Here is a 23,070-nt window from a genome sequence, read left to right as displayed (position 1 = left end):
ACTTGACGTTAACTTGCAGCTGAAACTTGACGTCAACATTCCTGCAGTTCGTTTACAACTTGTCATCAAGTTGAATGCAATAAGTTGGGCGAGTAAGAAGTTGCCAACAACTTGACGGAAACTTTCTCTGTCATGTTGTGACCTTAGATTGTCGCCAACTTTCTGGGAAAGTTGTCGTATTGTAGCCAAAAGTTGGATAGTTAAATGTTACCCTCAACTTGACGGCACATTGACCGCAGCTGTTCCTACGTGACTTAATTGCGGAGTAACTGTTGGTATTTGGGACCTTATTCGAAGATTATAACGAAATAGTTCAAAAATAAAAGGGGGTTGGCCTTAAAAATAATTCCTTTTTTGAACCAAACAATCTATGAAAAAATGATTATATACAAAAAGATATAGTCACAGTATTTAAATAATTTCCAAATTTTATCTGCAGTTTATTATTGAGGGTTTTGATCAAGAAGTATTACACTAGATCGGTTTTTTATTATTTTTCTTTTTATTAAATTTGAGTATAAATACTTCACTTGAAGTATAAACTGATTTAAATAATTAATGAACGGTAACTATTTGGACATTAAAACACTATAGGTCAAGCATTTGAATTTCGTATTCTACGCATTTCGCATTTGTACCAACATCGTGAAGTACGATCCAGAAGTTTTAACAATCTTGAAATCATTAAAGTCAATTAAAAAAAAACTCAACAACAATAGAGTTTCATGTTTATAAAATATAAATTTTTTACCGAAGTAAAAGTCTCCATTGACAGTACGATAATTTTCCCTGCAGTAAGTTGACATGAAATTTGGCTTCTCATGATTATTAAAGTCACCAGCCGCTGGGCTTTCACTGAACAAAGGTACCATTTTCCGTTCATCCTACCAATAAATTAATTTTCATTTTCTACAAGATTCATTTATAATTATGCAGAACTACGCTCTCCCTATTTGGGCTTATAATAATATTTCTTCACAATTCTTCAGAAAATTTTTTTTTCAATTTCTTATTTGACATTGGATTGAAAAATTAAATTTCAATATATGAAGTAGTCTTAAATTTTTAGTCGGTTATGGGATAAATTATTTCTTTAAGGATCGAAATAAAGAATTTTATCGCAACAGTTGTAATGAATAATTACCATTTTTGTGACTTAAAGTTCGTAAATCAAAGCTAAATATCAAGTTTTGATAACTGTCATACACGGAGAGAAATGTCAAGTAAATATGCCTATTAGGGTGTTTCACATTTAGGCAATATTTTTATTTTTTCTGTCCTACCTGAAAAACTAACAATTTATCGAACAAAAAAAATATTCCCGCTTGAAAAAAATTCTAAGTCAATTAGGGGCTTAGCGCATCGAAAAATTCGATTTCCCATTTAAATAACATGTGAAAAAAAATTTTTTTTAGTTTGGAATTTTTTTCTTCGGCAATGGCTTACTGTACGAATAAGCCTAGCTTACATTTTGGTAGGAAATTTAACGCTCTACAAAAAAAGTCTCTTATAATTTTTTGATAAATCCATCTGTTCAAAAGTTATTGGACCTCGAAGTCAAGTTAAAGTAAATTTTGAGATCTTTTCACTTTTTCGGCGAAACTATCGGACTTATCATAAAATGTCATAGATTCTTTTTTGTAGACAATTTTATTTCCTACAAATTATCTATGGTGATTTTTTTTTCAATTCTGCATTGTTTTCTAGTTATTTCCATTTTAATGCCAAGCTCTTAAAATCGATCACAACATTATTTTTTTAGGAGCTTGGCATTAAAATGGAAATAACTAGAAAACAATGCAGAATTGAAAAAAAATTTACCATAGATGATTTGTAGGAAATAAAATTGTCTACAAAAAAGAATCCATGACATTTTATGATAAGTCCGATAGTTTCGCCGAAAAAGTGAAAAGATCGCGAAATTTACTTTAACTTGACTTCGAGGTCCAATAACTTTTGAACAGATGGGTTTATCAAAAAATGATAAGAGACTTTTTTTGTAGAGCGTTAAATTCCCTACAAAAATTTATGCTAGGCTCATTCGTACAATAAGCCATTGCCGAAGGAATTTATGAGAATCTAATGGATTTTATGAGATTTTCTAAACTGGGTCTATAGTTTGTATAAGCAGTCACAAAAGAGCGGCGTGACATAAACTATAGAGTAATGAAATTATTACTATGCTGCATAGACATATTTACTTGACATTTCTCTCCGTGTATTTTGTCAAAAATTCACGAATTAATTTTCATTTTTTCCAAATTAAAAATTGGTGGAATCGTATTTTCGCACAGTTTTATTTTTACATTCAAGTATTTATCAATATTCGTTTACTTACGCGCATTCTGGTATCAGTGAGCTACTGGTTAAAAGCTTCTGTGACATAAAACAGTAGAAAAAAAGATGCAGCAATTGTACACCAGCAAATGTACCGTATTTCATAGACTGTATCACGTTCGATGGTCCAGTCATAAGCTGACAAAATATTCAAAATTTCTGTTAGGTATTTTGAATGAATTAACAATTTGTAAATGTGTATTTTTACCTGCATCGCAGTTACACTCATTACAGGCATGTTCAATGTTATTACAATTCCAAAACACCATGCGTAAATAGATTCAAGATTTTCAGCAAATCTTCAACAATTTTCAATTATTTCACGTGAATATTAAAAGAATAATTTAATACATACTCTAATGCCCGTTTGTGACTTCTCATACATCTGACGTAGTGTTCATATGCGACATCTTTCATTTTTTTTTGCCCATTTTTTTCTGAATTTTCTTCAATTGGAACGTTTTCCAATAAAAACCTGGATATTATAAAGAAATGATTCAACTGTAAAGAAAATTCAAATGTTCAATAGCTGTAATTACCCCGTGACTGAAAATAAACCAGTAACATGCTGCAATAAATTTATAAACATTGCGTCACTAGCACAAGTGATACTTATAATAAAATTAGTATTCAATGTTTGGAATGATATTAAGTAATAGTAATATTTTTCAATGTCTGGTGTTTTCCAATATATAGGGATAGAAAATCTCTTTGGAATTGTTTCATTTTGAAACAGTTTGAAAAATGTTTGCTCGACGATCGGTTCAGTCATGAATAAAACGGTTACCATATATACCGCTCCTGAAAGTAATTTGAAAATCTTACCATTTTTAAGTCATAGGTTTCAGGCCGATTAAAAATTCTATGTGGCCTAAGTGAAAATCGCTGATCGATAATCATCAAAATCAAAATCTTTATTAATGTAAGAAGATCTAATATAGGGAAGCCTAGGGCACGAAGGCCCCCTTAAGCCGGTTTTTTTTTTGTGGCTTTTAACCATCAAATTCGATTATTTTCCGTTTATTTCGGAAGAATCAGTCGAAATTTCACAAAAAATCGAAAAAAATTTTTTTTTTTTCTGGGGCACGAAGTCCCCCATCCCAAAAAATTATGAAAAATAATTTTTATTTATTTTCCGTCAAGTTATGACCTCTATAACCTTTATATCATATTTTAGGCCAATATAAGATATGTGGGGTTAAAAAAAAAAATTTTTTCGTTACAATTTTATTTTTGAGTGGTCCATTTTGCCCCACGTATTACATATAGACCACAAATATACTAAAACCATTATAAAAGTCATAACTTGACGGAAAATGAAAAAAAAATTTTTTTTTCGTTACAATTTTATTTTTTGAGTTATCCATTGTACCCCACATATGTGATATTGCCCTAAAATATGATAAAAACATTGTAGAGGTCATAATTTGACGGAAAATAAAAAAAGAATATTTTACTTAATTTTTGAGGGCGGCCGTCGTGCCCCAGGCTCCCCTACGTAACAAAAAAAACTTGAGAAGAATTATTGTTTCACAAGAATTGTTAAAATACAGGCTGGAATTTTTCCAGTTTTCGTTTTTGCATGCAGAAAAAATATAGATGCACGTCATTGAATTCGATGATGTTCGATCACTGTGAAGTCTCTTTGAGCCACTGAAGAGTTGTCTTTCCAAGTATAATATTTTTTTTTAAATAAATAATCGTATTATTTACTGTAATTACCAACATATCCTAAAGAAAGAATTTTTCCCAAATTTGCGTAGTACTGTAGGATTTTTTTTTCTTCTTTATTGGTGTAGATTTTCCAATCCTGTTTGATTCGCTCTAAAAGATCTATAATCTACTTTTCAAGAAAAAAAAAGTGAATGAATTATAATTGAGTTACTGTAAATGTGCAATAACCACGGACACGTATTTATAAAATTAAATAAAAAACTAACTGTATCCATTTTACATATTATCGTTATATATTTAGCAAAAGTTATTATATCAACAATTATTGGTGAAATAGTCTCTAAAACAACTTCTTGCTTATTTGAATAATTATCATAATTATTATAAACCAGCATCTGAAAGTTTTATTTTGAAAAAAAAAATTTATTAGTTTTGTTACTTACCCTGGTCAAAAATAAAACTTGATTTAAAGTTGGTCGTCTTATTCGCGCGAATTCGCCTTGGTTTAGACTTGACTGTCTTACTTAGTCACGATTTAAGACGACCAAGTCTAAATCAAGTTTAATTGTTGACACGGGTAAATAGAAATTTATCTAGTATATATTCTATAAAAACTAACCCTATGAAACATAGTGTATGACCACAGAGTAGATAGTATTATTGTTATAAACACTCTTTCTTTAAGAGTCTGATACGGCCAACGTCCTATTAAACACAATAAAATTTTCATCCCTTTGTAGTAGTGACTGTCAAAAAAATCCATTGTTGAGTTTTATTTTCATATGACTTCTTGATTTTTTATCACGCAATGTCTTTCACTCTTTGTATTTATATTATTTTTTTTTAGCTACTACCAAACCAAAGTGTCTATATGATTGACGGACATATAAATTGCTTGTCATCACGATACAACACCGGTGATAGACACATCAAAAAAAAAAGTTTCGCGTAAAATAAAGATGACTTTTGCGTTTTATGAATTTTTTTTATTTTAGTCGATATTTTTACTAGTATAGTCATCAAACAGTCATGGAAAATAACACAAAGAACGTATTTTCTGGTCACTTACGATTTTAATACTATCAGTTCCAAAGAAATATTTCAAAGAAAAAAAATTTTTCACATAAAAAAATATTCAAATTCTCAGGTAGTAAAAATTCAATGATTTTTTAAGACGGTTTTAATGCTTAAGTAGTTGTAAAATTAATTATAACTAAAAAATATATATTTTTATTGTTTTCCGACAGTGAATAGTTGGAAAATAATTGAAGGATTTTGTTTTTTCAATTGGTTTCTTGTATAGTGAAATTTACATAGTGAATTATTATAAAAATTTGCTTACCACAAAGTAATTAATTTTAATAAGAAATTGAGGGTCATGAAGATTTTGAGTTTCAACTCCTCTACAATTTTGAATAATTAAATATACTATAGATATTACAGCTATATTGCTAAGTAGAGAAAAAAAATGTGCTGTGACTGCGGCGTTTTTCACTCAAAAATTCGGTTTCATTGAATCAAAGGTAATTTTGATGAGTGGACTAAATCTAATTTGCAGAACATATTTTTTTTCTCAGTGTAGAATTACTCTGAATAATGGTTTTGGTAATAGTAATGACAAACATGATTAGCTTACGGTAACAAATCAATTTGTTATAGTAACAAATGAATTTGTGTCGTAATTACGAAGTCGATTTGTTATTAGAACATATGATGTTTATTATAATAATATCGTCGTATTTTAAAGCTGACATTTGCTACCGTAAGTAATCTTAGCTTATGATTACAAAAATTTTGGTTAATGCTACAAATTCATTCTGTTACTTTAACAAATCAGTTTTTTTATTGGAACACAACAGTTTTGTTACAGTTACAAACCATTGTTTGGCTCAACAAAAAATTTGCTAGCATTACAAAAACATTGTAATCCCAACGAATGCTTCGTTATCCGTATATTAAGGCAGAATTTTGTTATCGTAAGTTATTTTATTTTGTGGTCACAAAAAATTTTTTTCCGTGTACATTTGAGTTTATTCAATTCGAATTCACTCTGTCACTCGGAGTTCTAGAGCTTCCAAAAAAATCACTGCATACAGAGTAAATAGGGAGTTTGTTTTTTCAGCTGACTGATTTTGAAGTGATCTGAATTTTATTTCAATCTGCATTCACTCATCAAAAATATTCAATTTTCAATTTGTTTAATATTTTTCCAGTCGGTATTGGTAATATTCTTTACAAACCTTCTTACTAAATATTAATGCGTTGTGTACACCCAGAAAATTAAGTAATTGTGTTTATTGTGCAAATTTTTTAATTCATCTAGAACGATTGAAACGTTTTTCAATGCAAACATAGTTAATGCTATAATTTTTTTTAATAGAATTAATAATTATTGGGTGAATACTTCTGCAATAAATTTCGTAACAGTTACTATCAGGATGGTAACAATTATAATTTCTGATGATAACTGTTACCATCTGGATTATAAATGTAACTAATTTAGAATAATAATGATAATTAACTCTAGTCAAGATACAGGATTGTAAAAATTATTATAAATATGTCGAATATTACAATCTAGATGATTTATACCATCTAGATAATATTCACTACTATCGGATTGATGATAGAAATTTTACCATCACTAGATAGTAGTTTCTATTATTTAATTTTCTGAGTGTAGTAGAGTTATGGGTAAAGCGAATACTAGAATTTTATTTACAATTGCTGCTTGTTATGACAAGTAATCATTATTAAATTCAGTTCGAGCGATTGTAAATAAATATTTGCAATACGCAAAGACATGATATATTTTTTTAGTAACATAACATTTCATATTAGATTTACATAAATCTACATAAATAATTAATAAACGAAAACCATAAATGATATTTATAAGCACATTAACTGAAATTATAATAAAACTTATAATGAATGGATATTATTGATCATTGAACTGAAGTTAACACCGTAAAATATGACATTGACGTACGCACCACCTAAAAAAGTTTTTAATTCATAGACGAGAAATCTCAATTCAATATAAACAATTAAATAATAATTGTTGTTAATTAACATACGGCGCTAAAATTTTGCATATTCAAAGTATAAAAGCTGCCGGCTGTCAATTGACATGGAACAGAACTTCTCATTATGAATAGTTGAAGAAGCTTTCGCGATCTCATAGAAGTCAAGTACCATGCGCATCTGGTTCTATAAAAATTTTTTGAAATATAACGTAAAATAAAATATTTGAAATTTATTCTCAATGATCGACGATTGGAAACGGTTAGATCATTTTCAACTGTACGTAAAAATTTTTTTATAAAATTCTACAAACGTGGTTTCACTTATCCGTGCACTTTCGTCAGCCAATCTCTGGGACGGCCAGCTTTGAAAAAATAAATGGAATGTTTGAGTGATTGTGAATCCCGCATATCTAAAAGCTTCATCCGGGCGATCTAATTTCGTTGCAGCCTGGTAATAAATACATTAAACAATCGCTATATTATTTGATTCTCCCCGGGTCAAAATATCTAGCCTCAATCTAACATCATCAAACCCAAGTAAGCCTCAATCCAGCTTCACTGAGTAAAGAAAGCATTTTGAGCCTCAAATGATTCTCAAATAATACTAATCGAATTTAAATTACATAGTCGAGTAGTAACCCTGATTAAACAACTGAATTCGACCGAATTAAAAATTTTAATTCTGTTATCTTCTGTCGAATTCTGAAAAACAGAATTCAACTGAATTGAAAATTTGAATTTGAATTAAACAAAATAAAACCGATTTAAAAATTTCAAATTTGTTTTAATTCAGTTTAATTCGGATTCAGAACCAGAAATTGGAGAAATATTTTCGAATTAATCAGAATTAAACCGAATAGAATTATGTAAATTCGTTTTAATTTGGACAAATTCTGGTTTTCCTGCCCATACGAAAAAAATATATATCCGGATATATCCGGGCAAATCTGGAATATGTCGCATATATGCAACATATATATAAATATATGTCTCATATATACAGATTTGTCCGGATATATATTTTTTTCGTATGGGCTGCCGAATTAGACAGAATTCATTTTTAAGTTAGGTACCGAATTAACAGAATTTATCTGAATTAAATAGAATTGAAAATTTAATTCTGTTTAATTCGATCGAATTCAGTTGTTTAATCAGGGAAGTTCATTTGAGGCTCATCGAGGCTTCTTGAGAACCTTTGAGAATCATTTGAGGCTCAAAAAATGCTTTCTTTACTCAGTGAAGCTGGATTGAGGCTTACTTGGGTTTGATCAAGCTAGATTGAGGCTAGATATTTTGACCCGGGTATGCAGAATAATGATTAATGAAAAAACACTCACTTGAAACCCACTAAAAGTAATAGTGAGCATATTGAATCCCAATTGAAAAAAAAATGAAAGCGAATTTGCTGATTGGATCATTCGTGCATACCTAAATAATTAAAATAATCAATGATCGTTATAATTACTTACATTAACTGTTTTTTATTTAAAGAGCAATCATATTTACGAACTCAAGAGCTTTACTATGTTGAACAATGCACTCGATCATTCGTTTATATGGTTCATCATTTGAAATATGTGGACTATAATAGAAATTAATGCTACTGTCATCCGCCAGATGTTCTAAACGATTTCTAATTAAAAGTAAATTTGATTTTACTATTTGCTGATAGTGGTTTTGGTTTTAATAATGTTAATTATACCCGATAATAGCGAAAATTGCGCAAGCATGCTGTACATAAACCATAAACATCGAGTCGATTGCAACAGCAACGGTCAGGTACGCCATTGTACCGAAGTATGAATGGATGAGTAGCGGATAATAATATTTTTCCAAGTCATAGAAGTATTCGACGTGGAAAAGTACTGGTTTTTCAAGAACGATACTACTATTCGCGGGTAAAATACCCACAGGCATAAGCTTACAAAATATCGGCACTAGTGGACCCAGCATAAAAGGAGCCATGGTTCCATAAAGAGCACCTGAAATATAATCAACCATTATTTTTATTTAAAAATTAAATTTTTATATGTTTGCATACTTTGAATGTAACCGCGGAAGTACCTGCATACATAATTGTATTTTTTTTACTGTCTTTAGCCCACGAGTTTAAGATTTTCAATTCTTCTACTTCATTTATTGAACTCCAATCGGCTTGTATAATTTCGAGAAGTTTTCTCATCTGTTATTTATTATTAGTTTTAATAAAATCATTTAATATTATCATCTATGATGTCAATGACAGACGAACCTTATCAGCATTGTAATTGAAATTTACAAATTTAACGAGACACATGAAGCTTATTAAAACTGGTGCAATTGATTCCATAAATATCGGCTGATCACACTGTGCGGCTATCATCCCACCAGTCTTTGAAATAAACATTCCAATTTAATTTAAAGATCGAATTAAAAAAAAAATATATATTTATTTCACCCAAGCGGCTATGAATTTTTTTTAATCAGACAGTTTTCCATTGGAATATAAATTTTAAAAAAATTTTGAGTGATTACAGTACCTGAAAGTATGCCTGAGTAACAAGAAAAAATACCGCGTTTATAAGCGTAAATATTTTAGAAATTTGTTCTTGCTGTGGCCATTGTCCGAGTGATGACAAAAAAAGTCGATTTATGCGTAAAAAACTGTCCAATGACTTGTCCATGATGGCTCAGGGGCCAATGTGACTGTGCCCTGGAGTTGCTACAAAGTTGCAATCCACTTGCGTGTCAGAAGCTCCAACATTTAGTATCGACTCTAATTTTATATTCTCTTGGATGGTACATATTGCGTTTGATATTTTTTCGGCTTTGAATTTTTTTCATTGTTCTTTCTTCGACAACTTTTTACCAAGAAGTAGCTTACACAAAGTAAATTATTTTTACTGTTACTTTTGATACTTTTCATCGTTCTTTTTCCGCGAACATTTTACTGAGAAGTGGATAAGACAAAGGACATTTATACTTTGTCATGTGAAATGACAATTTCATTCTCTTTCAAGTATTCATTTTTTTTCTTTAATTCTAGAAACGCTCGTTTTCTTTTATCATTCTATTGTGTCCACTCGTAGAGCTAAAAGCCGGACATATCTTTTATCGAAAAATAAAAAGTTTGTACTTCGATAGTGTCGTTCTACACGGAAATTTATTTTAATCGAACAGTGAATCAAAATTAATAACAACACGATAAAAAAAAATCATTACATAAAATCGCTTGTTTATATAACATATATGTAAGTATTAATACTTGTGTATATTTATTACAATATTTTATTAATTGTGGAACAATTATCTTCTAAATGAATTTTTTTTCCTCTGGGATTAGTAATGAACTATTCAAACATTCTTGATTATGCATATCATTAATTACATACTACACTGTAAAAAATCACCGGGGTAAGTCCAAGCGGTGTAGGTGTTAAAATTATCGGTGTTAAATTTACCCCTGAGAGCGGTGTTAAAATAACGCCGCTGCCGGTGTAAATATTCTAGACCGGTGTTAAAATAACGCCGCCACCGATGTAGATATTCTTTACCGGTGTTGAGATATTTTACTTTGTAAATATTTTTACTTACTCCATCACTATACTTGTTAATAAATGATATTTTTTATTAATTTTCATAAAGAACTGACATTTTTTGTGTTTTATAATCTTTAAAGTTGATACTCCAAGCGGACGCAATTTACCCCGCTTTTACACCGGTTACCCCGCTTTAACACCGGTATTTTTAACACCGGTGAATTACTCCTCCTACACTGGTGTAATTTTATTTTTACACCAGGCGGAGTTAAAACGAGTCCATTTTTAACACCGCTCTTTTTACAGTGTATGAAATACATTTTTTGCGATAGAAAATATTCTAATTCAACACGTAGAAAAATGTTGGCTCAAAACCTAACAATTTTGATTATGCTGTCGACCAAACTTGAAACAGGAAGTGAAGCATCCAAAAATTTACTATGCTCTTATAAAAAATAATTATGCCGCATCACATTTATTATAATGTATGAAAGTAATTGTTATTAAAGCTTATCGATACACGGAAAAAAAATGTTAGTAAATGATACTCAGATTCTCATCACCAGCGCGCCTAGACCAAATATTAGTAAATATTATGGAGTAGAACGTAAGAAATCAATAACAGATGCATTTTTTTGACAAGTGTCTTGTAGTTTTTTAAGGCTTAAGTATAGTAATTTTAAATAGTCAAGCAGTATATTTCAACGATTAACTGTTATTTATAGCAGTTTAAACATTAAAATCATAATTTTACTGATTGAAACAACAGTAGGTATTGAACATAACATAAATAATTAGAAGTTGAATCACAATTATTGTCAATCATTTTTTTCCGTGTAAGTTTTTCGCGCGTAGTAAGTGTTGTGATACAGCATAATTATTTTTCGTATGAGCACAATAATTCTTTGGATGCTTCCCTTCCGGTTTCAAGTTTGGTCGACAGCATAATAAAAATTGGTAGGTTTCGAGCCAACATTTTTCTCCGTGAATAAATTAAAAAAAAATTTTTTTTGAATCAGTTCTGTTGTCCAAATCGGAATCGTAAAAAATCTCGTTCTGAATTGATAAGTTTTCAGTCTGAAAACCTCTCTCCTGAGGGAAAATCATAACGAATACTGACAATTTAATTAATAGAAGCCATATTGGTCGTAATTTAAAAAGACTTTATTTTTTGAAATGTTGAATGTTTTTTTACTCTATACTTTCTAATGATCGTACATCTTATATAACAAGGCGTTGAGAATAAATAGATGATGAAATTTTATTTACAACCATTGATGATTATTATAATGGAAACATTTATTATAAAATTCAGTACCAGCAATCATGAGTAAATATACTTACTATAAACAAAGATAATATTTTCTTCAAGTTATACGATATTTTTGATATTTGATTAAAGTAAATCTAGACAAATAACTAATGACCAATAAAACATGAATTACATTGATCAATAAATATACACAGAGGAAAATTTATGGTAACAATTACATTATATTATGAGAATGGTTCCCATATCATCTCGTAACAGTTTATTTTGAAATATTGATTGAAAGAATGGCACTCCTACAATTTATTGTTACCATTCCTATCAATATGGGTTTCATTCCTATACGATACTAAAATAGTTCCTATGCCATTATGATAATCGCTCCCATACTACTGTGGTAACTGTCACTATTTTTTATACTAATGATTACCTCAATATCACGGAAATATTTAATTTTTTTTTGGAAACGGTTACCATAATAGGGTTTATATCTATACGCACCCACACAGTAGAAAAGGATTCGTCAAAATCAACACATACCGTGTGTAAAACGAACGTTTTACACTTATTTATATATTTCTTTAACATGTTGTGTGTTAAAAACAGTTACACACGTATACGTTAAAAATAAAAATTTTCCAAGAATTCTTTTGTGATGGTTGACATTATTTTTAACATATTTTGTGTTTTGATTTGATAGTAACATATAAAAAATGTTACTTTCTAATAAAATGACATTTTTGTGTGTTAAAAAATCAATCGATTGCTACAGTTCAAACAAAATGAATACTGTGTGTTAAATTGACACCCAGAAGTGTCAAAAATTCAACACTCAGAATTTTAACACTTCGACGATTCGTTTTTTCCTGTGCAGGAGCCGTTCCGATGTGAATATGGGATTTATTACTTTTACCATAATTATAGAAATATTTTTCATAGTTATGGAAACTTTTCCCAGAAATTATGGACGTATATCTTATAATTCCAAGTAGTTATTACCATAACGTTATGGTTGATATTTCATAAACGAACTAGGACCGGTTACCATAATCTTCTCTCCGTGTAATGAGATGAATATGATACTTATAATGATTTAATATTAATCATTGCATTGAAGTCAAAACCGTAAAATATGACATTGACGTACGCACCACCTTAAAAAAAATTTAAATTCATTAAAGATGAGTCTCAATTTGATATAAATAATTAATAAAAATTATTATTAATTAACATACTGCACTAAAATTTTGCATATTCAAAACATAAAAACTGCCGGCTGTTAATTGACATGGAACAGAACTTCTCATAATAAATAGTTGAAGAAGCTTTCGCGATCTCATAGAAGTTAAGTACCACGCGCATCTAGTTCTATAAATATTCAAAAAAAGATAAAATACAAAACTTGAAATTTTTTTGAAATCTGTAAAAAAATCTTTTTTTTTTAAATGTACTTAAAAATTTTTGAAGATAACTTTACATACGTGTATTCGTTAATTCGCGCACTTTCGTCAGCCAATCTCTGAGACGGCCAGCTTTCAAAAAATAAATGAAATGTTTGGGCGATCGTAAAAGTTGCATATCTGAAAGCTTCGTCAGGGCGATCTAATTTTGTAGCAGCCTGATAATTAATACATAAAACAATTCATATGTTATGTGATTCACTGCACAAGAAATTGCACTCACTTGAAATCCGGTAAAACTAATGGTAACCATATTGATTCCCAATTGAAATAAAAATGACAGCGAGTTCGCTGATTGTATCAGTTGTGCATATCTGAAAATAATTGAAATCGTCATTGATCGGTTTTGTAATTTGTTTGAAGCAACAATTGAATTGACTAACTCAAGACCCTGACTGTGTTTGACAATACATTCGATCATTCGTTTATAAGGTTCGTCATTTGAAATATGGGGTTTAAAATTGATATTAATACTGTCATGATCCACAAGACGTTCCAAACGATATCTATTTAAAAATTAATTTTACTTTCATTATTCGCTAATGGAAGCATACGTTTTGATAATTTTAATCATACCCGACGATGGAAAATATTGCGCAGGCATGTTGTACATAAACCATGAACATCGAGTCAATTGCAACGACGACAGTGATGTATGTCATTGTACCGAAATATGAATGAATAACCAACGGATAGTAATATTTATCTAAATCATACAAGTATTCGACATGAAACATCACTGGTTTCGCTAAAGCGATAGTATTGTTTGCGGGCAATAAGCCCTCAGGTATAAGTTTAAAAAATATGGGCACTAGTGGGCCCAGCATAAAAGGAACCATAGATCCGTAAACGGCACCTGAAATCCAATCAAACATTATTTGTATTCAAAAATTGAATTTTACTTGTTTGCATAATTTGAATACGGAAGTACCTGCATACATAATTGTATTTTTTCTACTATCTTTAGTCCATGAGTTTAAGATTTTCATTTCTTCTTCATCATTTATTGAATTCCAATCGGCTTGTATACTTTCGAGGAGTGTTCTCATCTGTTATTTGTTATTAATTATAGTAAAATAATTGATTAGTCGTTATCTATAATGTTAATGGTTAACGAACCTTGTCAGCATTGTAGTTAAAATTAATATATTTAATAACGCACATGACGCTTATCAAAACTGGTGGTATTGATTCCATGAATATTGGCGGATCACACAATGCAGTTATCATTCCTCCAGTCTTTAAAATAATTGTTTTAATTAAAACTGAAGACTTAATTAAAGAAAAAATTATTTAATCCAAGAGGCTTGGAATTGTTTTTTTTTTTTACTATTAGACACTTTTCCATACGAGTGAAATTACAAAAAGTATTTTTGTGATTGAAGTACCTGTAAATATCCTTGAGTAATGAGAAAAAATATAGCACTTATAATCGTACATGTTTTCGAAATTTGATCTTGCTGTGGCCATTGTCCGAGAGATGACAAAAGAATTCGATTTACACGCAATAAACTGTCGAGTGTGTTGTCCATTATGATGTCTCCAGTGTTAATGTAAATATATCCTTGGGTTGTTTGAAAGTTGCAATTTGCTTGCGTGTCAAAACTCAAACGCTTAATATCCACCCTCATTACGTATTCTCTTGGACAGTACATACAGCGTTTGGTATTAATAAATTTGCTAATACTGGCCATTGTCTGTTTCTAGATAATATTCTACTAAAAAGCTTCTATCTCAATACATTTATAATTTTTAATGTGAAACGTATATTTAATATTCACTTTTAACAGTTTATTATTATACGCTTTCAAGAAATATTAACTTAACTTTATTATTCTATCATTTGTATGTTTTTCGACTGAAAGATAGACATCTAGGAGCCATAATTATTCTACTCGATGTTTTAATTTTAAATGAAAATTTATCCACTTCCGCGCAATGAAAAAAATTGATAAAAATGACACATAATAATTACAAAATTATGTCTCTACTAAAGATGATCAAATTAAAAATATGTATGCAAGTATGAAAATTTTGTATACTTGTGATATTGTGTTATTGATTGTAAACCAGTTACATGTAACGTGAGCATAAGAGTAATTTTAAAGAAAAAAAATTTCTTCTGGAAAATTATATTTTAATTTTCTAGATATTTTAAATTATTTACCGTTCATGAATTCAAGGGTCGAAGGATGGGAAATTTTGGATTCAGGTAAAAAAAAAGAAGCTTTTTCTTGTACTATCAATTTTATAATATCTTCTGCAGGATTCGTTTATACAAAAGATCTATTTCAATAAAAAAAAGTTGAACTCAGACATTACAAAAAAAAAAAATATATTTTCTGTATAGACATATTGGCTATTTTCAAAATCTGTGCAATGATGAAATAAAAATTTACCAGTGTCAAAATAGCTGCGAAATTCTAGGTAAACTCAATGGTTGGAGGTAAATGGAGGTACAAATTTTTTTTTTTTTTACGATTATGAGTTGCTAATTTATCATAAAACTATAAAAATCAAATTCAAAATGATTATAGACCGTCTTCATTTCTAATATAATTATGATTAACAAATCGAGTTCACAGTTACCTTCAATTTTTTCATTTATTCCAAGTATTGACAGTTTTTTTACGATTAAAAATTCTTATATTATTTTATTGTAATACAAAAAAACATAACGATTGCTTCACACAATTTATTCCACTAACACAAATGTAGATGTATTCTATTTTGCATTTGAAAAACTTTTAATTTTATTGAATATTCTACATGTCATATGTTTAGTACGATCATTTGACGTGTATACATTTGAGTATTCTGAAATAAGGATCACTGCATTGAACACAAAACCATAAAATATGACATTGACGTACGCACCACCTTGGAAAATTTTAATTAAACAATAAGTAGCAGTTTTAAAAAAGTAAATTAAACCATAGCGAATTTACATACTGCGCTAAAATTTTCCATATTCAAAATATAAAAAGTCCCTGCTGTTAATTGACATGGGACAGAACTCCTCAGTATAAATAGTTGAAGTAGCTTTCGTGATCTAATCGAAGTCAGGTACCATGCGGATCTAGTTCTATAAATTTTTTTAAATAAATAACGTCAAATAAAATGTTTGTAATTTTTTCTTAATGATCGACGATCGGAAACGATTAAAACGTTTTCAACCGCCCGTGAAAATTTTTGAGTACAAGTTTACAAACGTGGCTTCAATTATTCGTGTACTTTCATCAGCTAATCTCTGTGACGGCCAGCTTAAAAAAAATAAAACGAATGTTTGGGCAATCGTAAAAGTCGCATATCTGAAAGCTTCGTCAGGACGATCCAATTTCGTAATAGCCTAATAAATATATGGATAATAGTAGTATATATATCTATAGGCGCTTCTTGCGTACATTATTGCAACGATGTGTTATGGGCCGTTCATAAAATACGTTCACACTAAGAGGAAAAAGGGGTGGAGCGATTACTATGACAAAATGTGCAAGGGGGGTCATTTCAAGTAAATATTTTTGTTGTAATGGGAGGGGGGGTCTATCATTTGTGACGCAATATTGATAGAAGGGTCGCAGAAAATGTGACATAGCGTAACGAAGGGGGGTGGAGTGTAAAGAGGTCAAATTTTGCGTGACGTATTTTATGAACGGCCCCTTACAAAAAAATCACATAAGTAATGTGAAGTAAGAGACCCAGTACCCGATTACTAATGTATTGGCATATCTATATTTACTAAATATAGATACACAAATACGTGAACGTGGAGTGATCGACCACTAGTTCCCCGATCGGGTATAATTGGCCTCTTACTTTATACACGGAAAAAAATAATCGGTAGCTATTACCGATTTTTTTGGTATCAGTTACGTACACACACACAGGGGAACACACACGCGCACTCGTGCACGCACTGACACACTAAAACCGCGCACGCGTGGATACACTCGCACACGCACACTCGTACATACATCCCGCGTAATATCCCTCAGAAATAGTTTTTTTATGTCCACTGAAATTCGTCAGTAGAAACGAAATAATCGGTTGCAGTTACCGATTTCAATCGGTAACAGCTACCTATTGGTAATTGGTAGCTGTTACCGAAAATTAATCGGTAGCAGCTACCGATTATTTTTTTCCATGTATATGAATTTTTTTTGATAAAAAATAATTATCATAAAATAGCACCTACTTGGAAACCAGTGAAACTGATGGTAATCATATTGAATCCCAATTGAAAAAAAAATGAAAATGAATTTGCGGACTCAATCAACTGCGCATACCTAAATAATTAAAGTAATTTTTGATTCTTCTAGTAATTTGATTATAGTTTTGTTTTCATAAAAAAGTATGATTAAATTAACTAACTCAAGAGCCTTACTGTGCTCAATAATACACTTGACCATTCGACTATAGGATTCGTCGTTCGAAATATTTGGTTTTAAATTAATATTGATATTATCATGGTCCACTAGATGTTCCAAACGATTTCTAATTGATAATTAATTTAGTTGTTTTTATTTCGTTCGATTAGTTTATTTGTTACAATAAGGTTGATCATACCCAACGACCACAAATATTGCGCAGGCATGTTGTACATAAACCATGAACATCGTATCAATAGCAATAACGACAGTGATGTATGTCATTGTACCGAAATATGAGTGTATAAGTAGCGGGTAATAATATTTTTCTACGTCATAAAAGTATTCGACATGAAACATCAGTGGTTTCGCTGAAGCGATACTACTATTCGCGGGTAACAATCCCTCGGGCAAGAGTTTGCAAAATATGGGCACCAGTGGGCCCAGCATAAAAGGAACCATAGATCCGTAAACGGCACCTGAAATTCAATCAAACATTATTTATATTCAAAAATTGAATTTTATTTGTTTGCATAATTCGAATACGGAAGTACCTGCATACATAATTGTATTTTTTCTACTGTCTTTAGTCCATGAGTTTAAGATTTTCATTTCTTCTTCATCATTTATTGAATTCCAATCGGATTGTATGCTTTCGAGAAGTGTTCTCATCTGTTATTTGTTATTAATTATAATAAAATAATTGATTAGTCGTTATCTATAATGTTAATGGTTAACAAACCTTGTCGGCATTGTAGTTAAAATTAATAAATTTAAAAACACATACTATGCTTATTAAAACTGGTGGTATTGATTCCATAAATATTGGCTGATCACACCATGCAGCTATCATTCCTCCGGTCTTTAAAATAATTGTTTCAATTAAAACTGAAGATTTAATTAAACAAAAATTGTTGGAAAATCCGAAAGTGCACACCTCAATCGCTTCTTTTATTTTTAATCATTAATTTTTATTCACGTTTCAAGTATTTACGTTTTTTGTTAATTACAATTAAACAAAAAAGATTCAGATAGTGATTTTCTAAAGGGTTTTTGTAATCAAACATACAAAGATAATAAAAAAAAAATTAAGTCGATAAGACTTAGTGTTCGAAAGTTACCGTGTTTAAACGAGCCCGAACACCACAATTGACGCACTGGGGGCTTCAGGCTAAATCAATTTTTTTAAAAATTAATCTCATTATGAATCAACTAAATGTTATATTGAAAAATGTTCCTTAAAAAATTTCCATTAAAATGGTATATGCTTTGAACAACTGTGGTGTACTATAAAGAAGGTAGAGAGGATTTAAAGTCAGTAAACAGGCCGAGAGCGAAAGAGTGACAGTGAAGCATACTCAACGCTTTTGATATTGAGGTGTGCAAAATTATTTACTCTAAGAGGCTCGGAATTGTTTTTTTTTTTTTTTTTCTGTTTACTGTTAGACACTTTTCCATAGGAGTGAAATTACAAGAAGTATTTTTGCGATTGAAGTACCTGTAAATATCCTTGAGTAATTAGAAAAAATATAGCACTTATAATCGTACATGTTTTCGAAATTCGATCTTGCTGTGGCCATTGTCCGAGAGATGACAAAAGAAATCGATTTACACGCAACAAACTGTCTAGTGTGTTGTCCATTATGATGTCTCCAGTGTTAATGTAAATATATCCTCGGGTTGTTTGAAAGCTGCAATTTGCTTGCGTGTCAAAACTCAAACGCTTAATACCCACCCTCATTACGTATTCTCTTGGATAGTATATACAGCGTTTGATATTAATAAATTTGCTAATACTGGCCATTGTCTGTTCTTGGATAATATTTGTCATTCTATCATCGATGATATTTTATTCAAACTCGCTTTTCCAAGAAGCATCTGTCGTTTTTCGCGTTAAATGTGTCATTTGTCATTCTTTTTCAATAAAAATTGTTTTTTATTCCTGAATTACAAACTCACTTTTGTCATTCTATCAATTTTATTCCTATACTTCAAAACTAGACACATTTATTTTATCATTTCTATATTTTTCGACTGAAAGATAGACATCTAGGAGCCATAATTATTCTACTCGATGTTTCAATTTTAAATGAAAATTTATTCACTCCCGCGCAATGAAACAAATTGATGAAAATAACAAATAATAATTACAAAATTATGTCTCTACTAAAGATGATCAAATTAAAAATATGTATGCAAGTATGAAAATTTTGTATACTTGTGATATTGTGTTATTGATTGTAAACCAGTTACATTTAACGTGAGCATAAGAATAATTTTAAAGAAAAAAAATTTCTTCTGGAAAATTATATTTTAATTTTCTAGATATTTTAAATTATTTACCGTTCATGAATTCAAACGTCGAAGGATGGGAAATGTTGGATTCAGGTAAAAAAAAAAATTTTTTTTTCTTGTACTATTAATTTTATAATATCTTCTGCAGGATTCATTTATACAAAAGATCTATTTCAATGAATGAAAAGTTGAACTCAGACATTAGAAAAAAAAATATATATCTTCTGTATAGACATTAGGGTGATTCAAAAAAATTGAATATTTTTTTTTTAACTTCCGGCATTGAAAAATTGGTTCTCAGGCACCTCTAGAAAATGATCACCAAATTTAAGCTCTTGATATTGATAGGAAGATCCTCCTCATCACAGTTTTCCATTTGTTCTTTAGTCTCTTATATAAAAGACCATAGCTCATTATTCTTTAATGGTTTAACTAAATCATTGTACATGCTTTTGTAGTAAGTTGAATGCTTTACAAAAAAGGATAACTGTTTTTGAACGATAACTTTCACCATTTAAAGATATTCGAGATCAAAGTTTGAAGAATTTGTTAAAAAAAAATTTTTTTATAATAATTTTCTACGTCATTGAAAAACAATTTTTGCCAAATGCGCGTGACATTTTTTTGTAGGAAATTTAACGCTCTACAAGAAAGGTCCAATGTGTTTAATTGATTTCTCTAACCGTTTAGAAGATATTCGTTGTCGAATCCCAATGCGTTGGAATTTCAAAAGTTTTTTAATAACTTTTTTAGATTCATTAACTTAATTGATGAATTTCATGCTGCGAAATGCAAGGAAACTCAATGATTGGAGGTAACTGGAGGTACAAATATATTATTTTGTTACAATTTTGAGCAGCTAATTTTTTATGAAATTATAAAAACCAGGTGCAAAATTACCATAGACCATATTCATTTAAAATTTAATTATCATTAACAAATCGAGTTCACAGTTACCTTCAATTTTTTCATTTATTTCAAGTATTGACAGTTTTTTTACGATTACAAAATCTTACATTAGTTTGTTGCAATCCAAAAAACCTTAACGATCGCTTCACAAAATTTATTCCACTGACACAAATGCATATTTATTTTCATGATACAAGCACTCAAACTTCAAGTTTCAGTGTCTCTACGGCCCGTCGAAACAAGCTCATTGCAAGCCGATGCTGCTAACAACTGCTAGCGAATTTGTAATTCGGAAATATCTTCATACAGCGGGCAGAAATATGCGTTTTTCTTCCTTTGGGGAGAAACACAATTGTTTCTATCCTGTGTTAGTTACATTTAATGTTCATTCGCAGCCTTATTACTCGCGTTTGTTTGCTTGTTTCTTCAGTTTACTCATTTTTTTTTTTAAGTGACAGTTTTAATTAACCGAACAAATCGTCATAAAACGGTTTTGTGACCGATGAAGTTATGACGAGACCGTCACAAATTATTGCCATTTTAAAGAAAAAATTTGAATTTAATACTAAAAAAAATATTTTAACGGGTAATTGCTGGAACGTCTATATTCTTATTTTTCTATTTTGTTATTTGTTATCAGGAGACACGGCATTGTCTCGAGCCAAGTACATGTTCAAACACATGTATATGCTGCAGGCGAGGGCTGACATCACTCGCAGTCTGAAATCGTGTTTTATCCTGAGTTACACACTATATTTTTTATGATTACCTGCATCGGAACTTCAAGATTCAGTGTCAGCAGCCAGTCAGAAACAAGTTAATTTCAAGCCGATGATGCAGAGAACTGTTAGAGAATGAGAAATATGTGATTTACAGTCACTTATTAAATAGTAAATAATACAAAAATATTATTTTCACTCATTTTTTATTAATTTTAATTAGTTAATTAGAACTGTTACTTAAAAAATGAAATGAGTAAACTGAAGGGACAAGTGAACAAATGAGAGTAATCAGGCTGCAAATGAACATTAAATATAACTGACACCGGGCAGAAACACTATTGTATGAAGGTATTTTCTTCACCGCTGTATGAAGGTATTTTTGAATTACGAATTCGCTAACAGTTGTTTGCAACATCGGCTTGAAATTAGCTTGTTTCGACGGGCTGTAGAGACACTGAAACTTCAAGTTTCGATGTTAATATCATGAAAATAAAAATAAATTATTCAAATATATTTATCAAAAAATCTAATGTAATAAAAAAAAGTTTAAAAAATGAAACAATGAGTTTTAATAAAATCATTGCCGATTTTTTTTTAACCAGTGTATGAAATTTATTGTAAGAACTAGAAGATCTATGATAACAAAAATAATTTATACTAATACTTTTTTCTTTAGTAATAACTATTATAATATTGTTACATTTTTTTACCTAATTTTTCAAGAACATTCAAAAAAAAATATATATTTTTTCCTAAATTGGACAAATGCGCAGAAATTATCCGTCATATACTTCCGAAAGTCATAAAACTGACGACAAAACCTAAATTAACTGTTTCAAATCAATCAATTTTTTTTTTTAACAAACCATCACAAAACATTTATATAGTTGTATTTTATGGTAACAATTGTGGCTGGCCTTTTGACAGCCATTTGCACAACAGACTTATCAGAAAAAATTTTTGACGCCAGTGACCGACACAAGACGGTCACGTCACATAATTTGAAAATACCAGTAATTGCACATTTCTAAATAAGTGATTGTAAATCACAGATTTCTCATTCTCTTACAGTTCTCCTTATCATCGGCTTGAAATAAACCTGTTTTTTTACTGGCTGTTAACACTGAAACTTGACGTTACGATGCAGGTAATCATGAAAAATATAGTGTGTGACTCAGGATAAATCACGATTTCAGGATGCGGGTGATGTCTGCCCTCGCCTAAGGCTCGAGCCAACTTCACCCTTAGCCTGGAATTGTTTCATCCCTTGTCGCACAGTATATTATTTATTTTCCATTTGAAAAACTTTTAATTTTATTGAATATTCTACATGTCATATCTTTAGTACGATTATTTGACGTGTATACATTTGAGTATTCTGAAATAAGGATCACTGCATTGAACACAAAACCATAAAATATGACATTGACGTACGCACCACCTTGGAAAATTTTAATTAAACAATGAGTAGAAATTTTAAGAAAGTAAA

The 23,070-nt window shown here is 30.1% G+C and overlaps 4 protein-coding genes across 8 annotated transcripts; all 4 read right to left on the bottom strand.

Annotated features, from left to right (window-relative positions):
• Positions 1–485: 485 nt before the first annotated feature.
• Positions 486–5,036, bottom strand: LOC130676605 (odorant receptor 82a-like). Its single transcript, XM_057482951.1, has 9 exons — positions 4,631–5,036; positions 4,278–4,406; positions 4,060–4,177; positions 2,877–3,138; positions 2,693–2,812; positions 2,546–2,636; positions 2,339–2,475; positions 752–884; positions 486–674 (listed from the first exon to the last, which is right to left on the bottom strand). Exons 1-9 carry the CDS (start codon positions 4,772–4,774, stop codon positions 618–620), a joined length of 1,191 nt encoding a protein of 396 aa, XP_057338934.1. The 5' UTR covers positions 4,775–5,036; the 3' UTR covers positions 486–617.
• A 1,822-nt stretch (positions 5,037–6,858) lies between these two features.
• LOC130676587 (odorant receptor 13a-like) lies at positions 6,859–9,824 on the bottom strand. Its single transcript, XM_057482922.1, has 9 exons — positions 9,560–9,824; positions 9,292–9,411; positions 9,105–9,222; positions 8,743–9,022; positions 8,551–8,673; positions 8,378–8,468; positions 7,352–7,488; positions 7,092–7,224; positions 6,859–7,010 (listed from the first exon to the last, which is right to left on the bottom strand). The coding sequence occupies exons 1-9, from the start codon at positions 9,701–9,703 to the stop codon at positions 6,960–6,962; spliced, it is 1,197 nt and encodes a 398-aa protein (XP_057338905.1). The 5' UTR covers positions 9,704–9,824; the 3' UTR covers positions 6,859–6,959.
• Positions 9,825–11,760: 1,936 nt separating this feature from the next.
• LOC130676580 (odorant receptor 13a-like) lies at positions 11,761–15,121 on the bottom strand. 2 transcript variants are annotated; one of them, XM_057482909.1, is made up of 9 exons: positions 14,677–15,113; positions 14,408–14,527; positions 14,220–14,337; positions 13,865–14,144; positions 13,672–13,794; positions 13,512–13,602; positions 13,310–13,446; positions 13,064–13,196; positions 11,761–12,982 (listed from the first exon to the last, which is right to left on the bottom strand). In XM_057482909.1, the coding sequence occupies exons 1-9, from the start codon at positions 14,980–14,982 to the stop codon at positions 12,932–12,934; spliced, it is 1,359 nt and encodes a 452-aa protein (XP_057338892.1). In that variant the 5' UTR covers positions 14,983–15,113; the 3' UTR covers positions 11,761–12,931. The 2 variants fall into 2 exon arrangements, with proteins under 2 accessions (XP_057338892.1, XP_057338893.1); XM_057482910.1 differs by lacking the exon at positions 11,761–12,982 and having other exon boundaries at positions 13,108–13,248; positions 14,677–15,121.
• Positions 15,122–15,560: 439 nt separating this feature from the next.
• Positions 15,561–19,454, bottom strand: LOC130676581 (odorant receptor 13a-like). Of its 4 annotated transcripts, none has more exons than XM_057482911.1 (10): positions 19,154–19,454; positions 18,398–18,517; positions 18,210–18,327; positions 17,855–18,134; positions 17,660–17,782; positions 17,484–17,574; positions 16,489–16,637; positions 16,241–16,373; positions 15,878–16,168; positions 15,561–15,795 (listed from the first exon to the last, which is right to left on the bottom strand). In XM_057482911.1, exons 1-9 carry the CDS (start codon positions 19,394–19,396, stop codon positions 16,118–16,120), a joined length of 1,308 nt encoding a protein of 435 aa, XP_057338894.1. In that variant the 5' UTR covers positions 19,397–19,454; the 3' UTR covers positions 15,561–15,795; positions 15,878–16,117. The 4 variants fall into 4 exon arrangements, with proteins under 4 accessions (XP_057338894.1, XP_057338897.1, XP_057338896.1 ...); XM_057482914.1 differs by having other exon boundaries at positions 18,443–18,517; XM_057482913.1 differs by having other exon boundaries at positions 16,501–16,637; positions 19,154–19,451.
• Positions 19,455–23,070: the final 3,616 nt, after the last annotated feature.

The sequence above is a fragment of the Microplitis mediator genome, chromosome 10 (assembly GCF_029852145.1).
Source record: "Microplitis mediator isolate UGA2020A chromosome 10, iyMicMedi2.1, whole genome shotgun sequence".
NCBI classification, from domain to species: domain Eukaryota; kingdom Metazoa; phylum Arthropoda; class Insecta; order Hymenoptera; family Braconidae; genus Microplitis; species Microplitis mediator.
This window is presented reverse-complemented; position numbering and strand designations above follow the sequence as displayed.

Excerpts from the sequence above, each read along its gene's own strand:
- LOC130676581 (XM_057482912.1), bottom strand. The coding sequence starts at position 19,396 with ATGAGGGTGGGTATTAAGCGTTTGAGTTTTGACACGCAAGCAAATTGC. Across the intron at positions 16,638-17,483 it reads TCAGTTTCACTGGTTTCCAA|GCTATTACGAAATTGGATCG; the intron begins GTAGGTGCTATT and ends TATATTTATTAG. Across the intron at positions 16,169-16,240 it reads ATATGGAAAATTTTAGCGCA|GTGGTGCGTACGTCAATGTC; the intron begins GTATGTAAATTC and ends AAATTTTCCAAG.
- LOC130676587 (XM_057482922.1), bottom strand. The coding sequence starts at position 9,703 with ATGGACAAGTCATTGGACAGTTTTTTACGCATAAATCGACTTTTTTTG. Across the intron at positions 8,674-8,742 it reads GCAATTTTCGCTATTATCGG|AAATCGTTTAGAACATCTGG; the intron begins GTATAATTAACA and ends ACTTTTAATTAG. Across the intron at positions 7,489-8,377 it reads TTACTTTTAGTGGGTTTCAA|GCTGCAACGAAATTAGATCG; the intron begins GTGAGTGTTTTT and ends ATTTATTACCAG.
- LOC130676605 (XM_057482951.1), bottom strand. The coding sequence starts at position 4,774 with ATGGATTTTTTTGACAGTCACTACTACAAAGGGATGAAAATTTTATTG. Across the intron at positions 4,178-4,277 it reads TAATATGTAAAATGGATACA|ATTATAGATCTTTTAGAGCG; the intron begins GTTAGTTTTTTA and ends CTTGAAAAGTAG. Across the intron at positions 2,476-2,545 it reads TGAGTGTAACTGCGATGCAG|CTTATGACTGGACCATCGAA; the intron begins GTAAAAATACAC and ends ATATTTTGTCAG.
- LOC130676580 (XM_057482909.1), bottom strand. The coding sequence starts at position 14,982 with ATGGCCAGTATTAGCAAATTTATTAATACCAAACGCTGTATGTACTGT. Across the intron at positions 14,145-14,219 it reads AAATACAATTATGTATGCAG|GTGCCGTTTACGGATCTATG; the intron begins GTACTTCCGTAT and ends ATTGGATTTCAG. Across the intron at positions 13,197-13,309 it reads GCGCGAATTAACGAATACAC|AACTAGATGCGCGTGGTACT; the intron begins GTATGTAAAGTT and ends GAATATTTATAG.